This window comes from Sycon ciliatum, chromosome 8, assembly GCF_964019385.1.
Source record: "Sycon ciliatum chromosome 8, ocSycCili1.1, whole genome shotgun sequence".
NCBI lineage: Eukaryota > Metazoa > Porifera > Calcarea > Leucosolenida > Sycettidae > Sycon > Sycon ciliatum.
In genome coordinates this window covers 5,671,699-5,683,864 of record NC_088650.1, presented here as the reverse complement: position 1 = coordinate 5,683,864, position 12,166 = coordinate 5,671,699, and the positions used below count along the sequence as shown (strand labels likewise).

Genomic DNA, 12,166 nt, shown 5'->3' with positions numbered 1-12,166 from the left:
AGTCGTAGAGATCGTGTCAAGCGATAATGCAAAAAACACTTTCCACTGTGTGTGTTCTCCTCTGAACAGAAATGGCAACTAACGGACACTCCGCAACCCGCGCGCTGCCTCGCCATGCGAGTCACCAGCAGGATCTGTTTTTGGCGTTGCAGGCGGGTGCAGCCGCACTCGAAGCTCTGAACCGGTTTCCTCAAGCTCAGAAGCTCCGAGTGCTGGCTGGAGGGTTGACCTCCATCCTAAATGCACTGAAAAAATGGGCGTCAGCCATAGAAGAGGGCCCGCCGCCCAAACGCTCCCGGGCGCCATCCGCTGCCCATTACGTGCCGTCAAGTCGGCCGACTGCTGACGCTCTCGCCGCTCGAAACGCCGCCCAGGCTGCACAAGAAAACCTCACGGCAGAGGCCGATGCCGAAATCGCGGAGGCAGCCAAACTGGCCGTCGCCGAAGCCGTACTAATGGCACAAGAATGATTGTCCCACTGTAATATTCTATTGATAGATGGCCTTCGGGTAAACTCACTGACTTGTGTTCTGTGTGCGACGAGCACAAGGGTTCTTTTGCTATTAGACTGGCTGGTCTAAAGGGGGTGCACGTCTCACGTGCCTACATAAACTCCGGTACTTGGGAGTCAGGAAGCTAGCAGTCGAACTATGGGGATCATATCCTAGTGAGACTGAAGACTGTGAGGTGTGATTTATTACAACTACTTAGCGTACTCGGGTTCAAACTTTGGACTGGGAAATGTAATATTACACCTTGTACCACTGCCTGGTAACAGTCAGTGCCATACCATTCAGATTGCGTACGCAGCGATGCGCAAGCCGCACCGCAAAGCCGAAAGGCAGGATGGCAGAGCACTGACTCGCCAGGCAGTCCAACTGGGTGAGATAAAAGAGGACCAATGGGGAATAAGAACTCATTCCACCTTCGGGTCAGAACTAAGAAGCTAAACAGCCTCTCCTCCAAGCTTTGCTTGCCCTTTTCGTGCTATTGCATTCTTCTTGCAATAAGATGGCTCAAAACCGTCCTGCTGCTGGTGCCAATGTTGCTGTTCTACACTCTGGTGTGAGAATTGAAACAAGCGAGCTACTTGATGTCGACTATATTGGTCGACGGCCTGGTGCCACTAGATAGATCACTGGCCATGACACATGTGTGAGAATGTGTGTCCTATTTTCTTCATAATTAATTTGATCTCTGCTGTATTGCTGTGTTGCTCTGAATTTTTTTTGGGTGTGTGTTGTGTTGATGTATACACTTGAAAATAGAGGACGATTTTATTCTCGTAGGAGGGAGTAGTGTAGGAGTTGCATTATTTGATACAACGGACACTGATTCCTAGCTTCAAACCCCAGGATTGACAGTACCGTAAAGTACCGCCAGAGCGCCCTGTCTCGCGAGAGCGCCCCACCTTGATTTTACAGCCAGGGAAAGGAAAATTGTATGGCAGAGTGCAACGAAGTTTGTACGGTGTGAGAACCTTAGTGTACTACGGTCACACTAAGCAGGCTTTGTGAGGAGCTCGTGTCCGCTCGAAGGTACGGATTGTCTGCACAACTCAACTCGCAATATGTGTACGAAGTTCGTGTCGTATGACCTACAGACAGGAGACCACCTCCACAATACGACCACGAAAGGACGAGATGGTGGGGCGCTCTGGCGCTACTTTACTGTAGTTACATTTTCTCTCCTTGCATGTTTTTGTATCTTTCCGTGAGTCACTCACGAGTTGCGTATAGCTAAAACCTGTATTTCTCCACTTTACCCATGTGACTCTCTTTGGCGAACTGTGATTGGCCGCTTATTCTAATATTCCAGAATGTTCTCAATATTGTCGGTAACCGGTTAATGTACAGTGCTCATTGGGCACTGACAGAAAACATGGCTGCCGCTCGCCGTGTGTTTTGTTTTCTTGCATTGTTCTTTTCTTGTGCTCTTTCACTTCTTATCTTTACTTGCCGAGTGTGCAACTAATATTCTGTCCTTACGATTATACGGAAAAACCATGAAGTGAGTGCTTTATTTGAGTGCGTGTAATTGTCTCCGAGGGCCAGCTACTACACCTATACCGGAGACACACAAGGCGAGTTGCTAATTACTTGCCAAACTGTTTGATACCACGAGGGTAGAGCCAAGTGGCACATGTTGGCAATGGAATAAAGCTACTCAATCTCCGGACAGCAAGCCGTATCGATCTCGCTTTATCTCGTCAGAAACGAGGCTATATGTTCGCTGTTCCTCTCAGTTTGATTGCAATCCGTCCAATCTTCAGACAACACTGAACAACAATTCCCTCCATTCCATCAACTTATGAACAACAATGAATGTTCGCGGTTTGAGCCGCAGGAGTGATCTTGGCCGGATTCATAATGACAAAATTGCCTCTCAGACAGCGGCAAGTACAACAATGGCGTACCTGGGTTACTGGTATTCTCATTACAACCCCGCCAACAATTTGCGTCCGGTAACCAAACTCCAGCGCTTTTGGTTCCGTCCTGAAGACAAACAACAGCAACACGAACAGAGCCAGTTCAGCCAGCGCACAAGTGACAAGGCAGTGAATTCATGCATGCACACAGGAACGAAGTGAGCGAACAGCCAGTGGTGAAACTAGGTGTATTGATTATGTGCAGAGCAGAGGCATCATATGCCGCTTCAAGGGACTATTTACTCATTGGTGGAGAACTATTCTCCCCCCCCCCCCAAAAAACATTAAAATAATGCCAATCCTAAGATGTGCAAACAAACACAGACATGTCGTAAATGAATGCTTGCACGCACACACATGTACACACACACGCACATAATCATGCACACAAACACACACACACGGACACTCATGCACACACGGGCCGCTGTTACTCACGAGTCGATCGGCGTGCTGTGACAACTCTGAGTGCCTCGCATGCCATCACCATTGCCGTTGACAGCTTTCATGCCGTCCGCACTGCAAGAGCTCACCGCGCTGCTTTCACTCTTGCGACCTTGCAGTTTCTATACACAAAAAACCGGCACATTAGCGAACAATAAAAAAGTTTGTTCGTGCAATACTGCAGTACTAAACCGAACCTAGATGAAATCAATACATCACACCGCGCTAAATGTACACACATGAGCACGCACGCACGTACACGCACACACCTTTGGACCTTCACACACACACACACACACACACACACACCCACACCCACACCCACACACACACACACCCACACACCCACACCGACACCGACACCCACACACACCGACACACACACACAGTGTGACACCCACCCACCCACCCACCCACACGCACACACACACACACACACACACACACACCCATACACACACACCTAGCCAGTATATCGCTGGAGAGAATTACTCACCGAGTGTCGAGGCTGGCGCGCCACAGCACCATCGCTACTGCAGGGTTTGACGCAGTGGCTGCTATCGTTGAGTATCCGGTTAGTCTTGACGTCGGTGTGCTTGTGCCGCTCCCGACCGCTATCTTCATCGTCCTGCTCATCGCCGCTCACTTCGGGACTGGATCCCTCGTCATCGCACATCTGCGCCTTGCTGTCACTGCGCTCCAGTTCCAGTGGAGTCCGCTGTGCCGAAGTCTGCGCCACACCGTCACCACCATCACCATTGACAATACCGTCCGTCGGCAAAGCAGAGCTGGAGGGTGCGGCGCTAGTAACGGGTGTGTTTGCGACCGGTTGATCTCCACCTCGGCCGCTCGCGGCGGACGGGCCACCGACACTCAGGCTCTCGGGAACGAGCTTGAACAGGCTGCTGGCCTGCTGCTGTGACGAGGATTCCTCCGCTGACGGCGCCTGTACATTGCCTCGCAAGACCACAAGTTCCAGCGGCTTGCTCTTGTCGATGTCGCGCAGCTTCTGAGTGATATTCTCAAACGCCCAGCCGGTCTGCAGCAGCACGGCACACAGCACATGATAACACAGAAGTTATGCGATAGTGCCACTCACTCAGTACGTAGGCACACAGCACATTACACCACAGTAGTTATGCTACAGTGCAACTCACTTAGTATGTAGGCACACGGCACATGATCAGTACAGTAGTTATGCTAACTTACAGTGCAACCCACTTAGTACATACTCTGATAAGACATACTCTTGCTTAGTACGAACATTGTCTGGACCATGAGTGTATTGACCCATACTGAAGTATGAAGTACCTTGGATAGTAAGTACACTTTCCTGCTGCCCACGCGGGTACGTATTATCAGAGTTCCACTGTATTTCTGGTGGATAACAATAACTATAGAGTTACAAGTCAACAGACCTCCTGGTCACCTTTGACTACAGCTTCGACTCTCGGCAGTTTCCTCCGAAACGTGGGGTGGGAAATCTTTTAAACACTTGTACCGTAAAGTACCGTTGATCCCCCCCCCCCCCCCCCCCGCCATGTCGCTTCCCAGCTGGGTTTTCCGCAGGGGGCGGGAATTAGATCAAGGCTGTCAAGTGCAGTACGATGTACAACAACGTAGAAGTTCGGATTCGATGTGCTGGATTGTGCACATTTTCATCCTGGATTGGCAAGTATTGTGTACAGCAGTGCATGCGTCGGTTCAACATCGTATTTCGTTGTATACGCCGAAGTCGCTTCACAGGTAGAAAATCGACAGGGGGCGGGAATTAGAGAGGGGGCGGATCAACGGTACTTTACGGTATATTGATTGAATCAAACACACTGCCACACAATCCGACTGCTCCACGTGATAAAACACGCAATGACAAGCATTACAGGATATACACGGCCCGGGCACGGTGCCGCATTTGTTCATGTTGTTAGGTACCTCCTCCCGTACCTTTTCTAGCTGGCCTGCATGCACTTGCGTACGCACCTTTTGTCTCCTTTTGTTCCGTTGGCCTGGGTAGCTACTTGCCCGCCCATATTTGCCATAGCTACCCAGGCCCTTTATCTTGCCGTTCAGACTTGATCTCTCGCTCTCTCTTTTCTCACTCTTCAATGTAGTCGTTTCGTTCGTCTTGGTCTCTTGTCTCGTCGTCTATAATAAATGTCGGTCCCCCACTAACCTGTTCCCGTTGTAATGTCTGGATATGTCGTCAGTCGTCTTGTTTCGAACTCAACATTGGCGCCCGATTATTGATCGACCCACGACCCTGAGATCATCCCATGCCCAGCCGTCCTCAACCGCCATTCGTCTCGTCTATGTCAACCTCGTCTCGTCCATGTCAGTCTCGTCTCTCCTACGCCAACCTCGTCTCGTCTCTATCAACCTCGTCTCTCCTACGCCAACCTCGTCTCGTCTATATCAACCTCGTGTCGTTCAAGCCATGCAGGTCAGCAGCTACCTTTCTCTCTTTCTTTTTTTTTGTATGCGTTCCTTCTTCGTCAAATTTATTTTCGTGAATTTTTTTGTAGTGTGTGTGCGCGCAGCCATGCAGGTCAGCAGCTACCTTTCTCTCTTTCTTTTTTTTTGTATGCGTTCCTTCTTCGTCAAATTTATTTTCGTGAATTTTTTTGTAGTGTGTGTGCGCGCGGGTGTCCTTCATTAATATTAGGGGTCCGATCATGGTGAGCCACGCTCTCTTATTTATGTCGTATAATTTAAAGTGTAACTAGGCTCTATTAGCCGTGCAAAATACTAGTCATCAGAATACAATTCAAGTCCCTCGTCGAACTCCAATAGTTATTTTTTGTGCCATGTTTTGAAGGGGCGTTTGGGCCCGTTGTTATTGGCAATGTACACACTATAGTATGAGTAGTACAGGAACGTTGACGGTTGTAATGATCTGTAGTGCATTTTTTAGTAAACACTTTTGTGAGGCCCGTGCGGTGTTGTGTGTGTGTGTTTTCTCCATCAGTCATTTTTTTTAAAATCTTTTTCTCTCTTTTTTTTCTCTCCGCGAGGACGCGGGATTTTTTTCATGGAGGGGTGGTATGTTACCTCCTCCCGTACCTTTTCTAGCTGGCCTGCATGCACTTGCGTACGCACCTTTTGTCTCCTTTTGTTCCGTTGGCCTGGGTAGCTACTTGCCCGCCCATATTTGCCATAGCTACCCAGGCCCTTTATCTTGCCGTTCAGACTTGATCTCTCGCTCTCTCTTTTCTCACTCTTCAATGTAGTCGTTTCGTTCGTCTTGGTCTCTTGTCTCGTCGTCTATAATAAATGTCGTTCCCCCACTAACCTGTTCCCGTTGTAATGTCTGGATATGTCGTCAGTCGTCCTGTTTCGAACTCAACAATGTACATGTACTACGTATTGTAGATATAGGGGTGCAGCGCTATGCTGCCGTGCGCTGTGCACCGTGGATGGGGGCAGAATTCATTCACAGCTACAGTGCTGCGTAATGAAATCCAGTCGCGTCACTCAAGTTTGCGCCTTGCATCATTCCATAACCCAGTGTTAGGTCTAGGGCTGCCCAACGCCCGGCGCGTACTTGAGTGACGCGACTGGATTTCATTGAGCAGCACTGCACATGCACTGCTGTAGCATAGATATCCAGCACATGTACTGGCCTCGAGTTACTGACACCATGTCTCCTCATCACCTGCAGAGTAGAATAGCAGACAGCACAACTCTTGATCTCTTGTCATCATAAAGTGCACGCAGGCCTTACCACTACAACTCCATCGACGGATGCTACCTCATCCCTAGCTCTAAGGTTGTCACACTCTGCTGCCGGAGTCTAATGGATAGAGGCACACAACGAGCACAGACAACACATCATGCTACTATCAACAGACAGAAGAACGGGCAGTTGCTGTTTCGTAAATTTGATTTTCACGAACTGAATCGATCATCAGATGAAACTTGATACTGATCCAGCCCTGACAGCGCTGCCATATACCATCATGCAACTATCAACAGACTTGCTACAGTGCCCGGGACAGAGTCCCGGTCGAAAGCCGTGACTGTGGACAACAGAGGCAAAGGGTGAGAGGATCACGTGACTGCCCACACCGATCGAACAGTGCTCAACACAGTGAGGTGGAATCGGTACACACAGAAGAGGGAGAGGAAATTTATAGTTACAAGACAGAGTTTCATGCTCTGGGCGATATTCAGGTATCCAGTACACCCTGCTCTGGGCGATATTCAGGTATCCAGTACACCATGATTTGTAACTATAAATTCCCTCTCTCCCTTCTGTATACTTGTAAATGCCCGTGCATGCAGCTGCTAGTAGTGACATTCTTATTGTTAGATTGACAGCATGAAACAAGGTGGAGGACACTGTGTTCGGAAACAGTGTCAATCACAGAGTGACTTACATCACTGACGATGCAATTGATTAGCGCTAGGCCATAGCAGCACTTGACGGAGAATCCCTGAACAGAGAGAATAGGCAACATCGTAAAGCTACATGTACCCCAGTATCAAGTCTGAGGACTGTGTGGAATAAAACGTGATATACCAGAACCCAGTCCACATGCAACTTCAAGGCGAACATACAAATGTACACACGCATGCATGCATGCATGCATGCATGCGCAGCACGTGCACCAACACACACACACACACACACACACACACACACACACAGACACACACACAGACACAAACACAGACACACACACACACAAAATGCACTCACCCATTCTTTACAGTCGCCCTTTGCGGGACTCAGGGTGGCCTTGACCTGGACGGGACGAATGTAACCCAGCGATGTGGCTGCCAGACACCGCTTGACTGAGCTGGCCAATTCACCCATTACTGAACACTGCCAGGTAAGACAAACACACAGAGAAAACTCAGATGGTAAGCCAAGGAAAAAATTGCAACTCTTCGTGCTAGATTGTGCATGTCTGACTGTTCAAAATCTGGTTTAGTTGGTGGACTCGATCGCATAAGGTGTGCCCACATTTTTCCATATTACAAAGAGAAAAACAAATACTTGCACAGTGCTGCTCGATGAAATCCAGTCGCATCACTTAAGTACGCGCCGGGCGTTGTGCAGCCCTAGACCTGCGCACGCTTGGGCTGCAAAATGGTGCAAGGCGCAAACTTGACTCGCGCAACCGGATTTCATTGCGCAGCACTGTATGTCCATGCACGACCACTGACACAGTCGTAGTATCAACAGGTTGCATTACATGATACTTCACTATAGAACAAACCGGTCTAGAGAACAGGAATGGCGAGTGCCACGTTCAAGTAGCACCACAGCTAGATGGCAAACTGCTACTTACCTTCTCCATTACAGCTTCAAAATCCGAGTCCAGCGCCTAAAGCAACGGTAACACACACACACACATGAAAACACAGCACAATGCTTAGACAGCAGTTAACACACACAGCAACTGCAGACAGGGCCATACACCACGCGTACAGGTATGATTGCAGTAAATAGTTTCTATCAGGACTGAATCGATCGTGGATTTCACCAATCGATTATATCTTGGTCTAAACGGTTGATTACTCGATTATAATTACTCGATTATAATTGTCAGCAAACAGGGTCAGGTTTGCATGCAAAAGTTACTCCATTTCAAGAATGTCTACGTCACACCATGACAAAGATGTAAAGCCACTCCTATACTTGTATGTGCAACACACCAAAAAGACATGGTGCCAGTTATGGATGAATTGAATGCAGCCATCCATTTCTTTACGGGATACGGATAGCAGCTTCTACCTGAGTTTAATTTCTGGAGCGCAGAACCTTATTCGGAACAAAGTCCAAAAGCACACCGGGGTATTTCAGTGCGAGAGTCTTGTGACAGGGACTAGACCTTGGCTACAACTGGATACCCCCCCCCCCCCCCCGCTTTTTTTTAACTGCTATTCCTATTTGTGTGTGTGTGTGTGTGTGTGTGTGTGTGTGTGTGTGTGTGTGTGTGTGTGTGTGTGTGTGTGTGTGTGTGTGTGTGTGTGTGTGTGTGTGTGTGTGTGTGCGTGCGTGTGCCTCTCTGAGAGAGAGAGAGAGAGAGAGAGAGAGAGAGAGAGAGAGAGAGAGAGAGAGAGAGAGAGAGAGAGAGAGAGAGAGAGAGAGAGAGAGAGAGAGAGAGAGAGAGAGAGAGAGAGAGAGAGAGAGAGAGAGAGAGAGAGAGAGAGAGAGAGAGAGAGAGAGAGAGAGAGAGAGAGAGAGAGAGAGAGAGAGAGAGAGAGAGAGAGAGAGAGAGAGAGAGAGAGAGAGAGAGAGAGAGAGAGAGAGAGAGAGAGAGAGAGAGAGAGAGAGAGAGAGAGAGAGAGAATAGGTGATAGACCTTCACTGGAGCCACATTCTTTCTGGCTGATCGGATATGCCACTTGCACACTAAGTCAAGATCTTACCGAAAATTTACACGCAATGAAAAGGGCGTATCGAAGAAGTAAATCTCTGAAGTCACTGTAATCTGCCGCATACTCCTGGGTGGGGTTTCTGTGAGAAACAATACCAGAAACAGTAATAAGAGTGTGTGTTTATGTGTGTGTGTGTGTGTGTGTGTGTGTGTGTGTGTGTGTGGTATGTGCAGCGATTTCCAATCGATAGGTTGCGGGTTCGATTCCCGACGATTATGGTCACACACGTCTTTCTCCTCTTTCTCATTCTCCTAGCTCTTCTTTCATTCTCCTGGGTGGTTACCAACAGCCAGTGTATGCCGGAGTATGTGGTGTGGTGTGCGTGTGTAAAAAAAAAAAAAAAAAAATGAAAAATGAATCACTGGCCAGAAAAAGCCACTTCAATCAGCTGTGTGGTGGATACCAGGCTAGAAAATAGTGGCGGTCAATTCATCAGCCTTGCAAGTTGTTGAATGGTGTAATCCCAGCACAAGTTGCTATGTCTAACGTAGCTGTTCGCTATCATCGCTTCCGCGATGGGCATGTCTGAGGTCTGAGGTGTGTGTGTGTGTGTGTGTGTGTGTGTGTGTGTGTGTGTGTGTGTGTGTGCGTGCGTGCGTGTGTGAGAGAGAGAGAGAGAGAGAGAGAGAGAGAGAGAGAGAGAGAGAGAGAGAGAGAGAGAGAGAGAGAGAGAGAGAGAGAGAGAGAGAGAGAGAGAGAGAGAGAGAGAGAGAGAGAGAGAGAGAGAGACAGAGACAGAGACAGACAGAGACAGACAGAGAGAAAGACAGACAGACAGACAGACAGAGAGACAGAGAGAGACAAAGAGAGAAAAAGAGAGACAGAGAGGCAGAAATAGATGATAGAAAATTAAGAAATAGATAGATGGAGGGAGAGAGAAAGATAGAAAGCATGTTCGGTTGAGGCACGTTCTGCAAATTTACAGAGCTTACGAGGTCTTACTCAGACTTACAAAACAGCAGGCATGTACATGTACTAACAGAGGACAAGTGCACAAAGAGATCACACACATATTTTGAAAGTATATTATTCATTTACCTGTCTAACCAGAGAGCCAGACGACGGGAAGTGTAGAGGAGATCACTAACACGGGTGCAAGTCGACTCCTGATCTAAATCTGACGAGGAGCGTACTTTTCCGGTGTCACTGCTCTCGGTCTGCAGCCCCGGCGAAGATGCAGAAGTGGCGGAGTCAGGCTGGCTCGGTCGATCTCGCGGCACGGGGATAGAGTACGTTGAGCTGAGGTACCGCTGGACGCGATGGCTGTACATGATGACATCGTTAGCCAGCGCGATACAGCGTTCGCTGTGGTGGTCAGACAGCTGAGCAAAGCACAAGAAAACACAGAATGAGCCCATTGCGCATTGCCGAATACAGGAGGCATGAGTAATACGCTGGGATCAGCAATGCACTGTTCAATACCCCACACGACAACACCCAGGTGGCTGTGTGGGGTGAGTATGGTACAAATTACGTCATTGCGCAATGGGCTTATACTGCTTCACTTGACACACTGCTTATTACTGCTTATGCCAAGTACATGCATGATAAAACAGCCATCAGGAGTTCCTGACTATACTTGCCATTAACAAGAAAAAGACCAAATCCACGATTGTACTTTTGACATCAATGACAAACGCAAGTGAGAACACGCGGAACACACTCAGACTCAGACATGCCCATCGCGGAAGCGATGATAGCAAACAGCTAAGTTAGACATAGCAGCTCGTGCTGGGATTACACTATGCAACAGCTTGCCAGGCTGATGAATTGACCGCCACTAATTTTAGCCTGGTCTACAACACAGAGCTGATTGAAGCGGCTTTTTCTGGCCAGTGGATCCCTATTTTTTCTTTTTTCCACACACAAACCACATCACATACTCTGGCATGCACACACAGCCTTTTAAATTATCCACCTGACATTCAAGCCCAAACACAAGTCTAGGAGAGAAGAGAAAGTACAAACACTTCGATGTTACCTACCGCACAGGACAGCCGCTTTATGCCAGAAAGAATGACATCGCGATGACCCAATGACGTCACCTAGATAAAGCACACAGCAAAGTTGTGTTAGATTGTCAAATAACAATCGAACACATCCAACGTCAAATACCAGCTTCGAAACAAAGTACGGAATGATCAAAGTGAAATCACGATATCCTAGGACCCGAAACTATGTGCGTTCGACCCAGGATTTGCAAAGTTTGCACGGCTTACCGCCTATACTCACTTTTAGATCGATAAGTTTCGAGTGGTCCAGCTTGAGAAGACTAGCACCATTGATATCTGCTTCAATGACAGCTGAACATAAGGCCGGGGAGATCGGGAATGAAAGACCTGGCAACAAGAGACAGAAACCCAAAACACGAGTACCAGAACATATTGCACAACGATTCACGACAGCAGTTGACAAGACCAGTAAGAAATGAAGAACGTTAGCGACGCAAGAGAGGCAATCAGAACTCCCACAACTGTTGAAGCAAGAGCTCTGTCGAACTTGAAGATATACAACGCGGAGATGGCACACCATTTCCCTACACCAAAAACCAGTACACATCTACAGAGCTACGCATAGAGTTTAACACCAGGTAGAAGTCAGAAAGGTACCAGAAGCCACCAGGCTGTCAAGTTGCATTGCAGATGCTCCGCTTTACGAGACGGAAACGCAACACGAAGAGCCGAGTAGTCGCGTGTTGTGTTTATTCTGCTCCACCTTCACGCAAAGAAATCATGTGGAATGTGTACTGAGATATTTGCATTTCAAACTTGGCCATCTTCTGACGACCTGCTCCCAAAATTAATGAAGTGATGTCCTGCAGATATGTATGCATTTTCTGCGTGTGTTTCACAACACAGACATGCTCATCGCCGCATAGAAACCTGGACCCTAAACACGGGGAAGCTG

General features: G+C 48.2%; 1 protein-coding gene across 1 annotated transcript in view; it reads right to left on the bottom strand.

Moving 5' to 3' along the window:
- Positions 1–12,166, bottom strand: part of LOC135822927 (connector enhancer of kinase suppressor of ras 2-like) — a 29,795-nt gene that overhangs the window by 15,631 nt on the left and 1,998 nt on the right. Inside the window, exons 2-12 of the mRNA XM_065335766.1 lie at positions 11,492–11,598; positions 11,245–11,304; positions 10,298–10,581; positions 9,251–9,338; positions 8,167–8,202; positions 7,572–7,697; positions 7,249–7,305; positions 6,594–6,662; positions 3,369–3,911; positions 2,867–2,994; positions 2,417–2,495 (exon numbers count right to left, since the gene is read on the bottom strand). Coding sequence (XP_065191838.1) covers positions 2,417–2,495; positions 2,867–2,994; positions 3,369–3,911; positions 6,594–6,662; positions 7,249–7,305; positions 7,572–7,697; positions 8,167–8,202; positions 9,251–9,338; positions 10,298–10,581; positions 11,245–11,304; positions 11,492–11,598 — 1,577 coding nt within the window. The remainder of the gene's footprint in view (positions 1–2,416; positions 2,496–2,866; positions 2,995–3,368; positions 3,912–6,593; positions 6,663–7,248; positions 7,306–7,571; positions 7,698–8,166; positions 8,203–9,250; positions 9,339–10,297; positions 10,582–11,244; positions 11,305–11,491; positions 11,599–12,166) is intronic.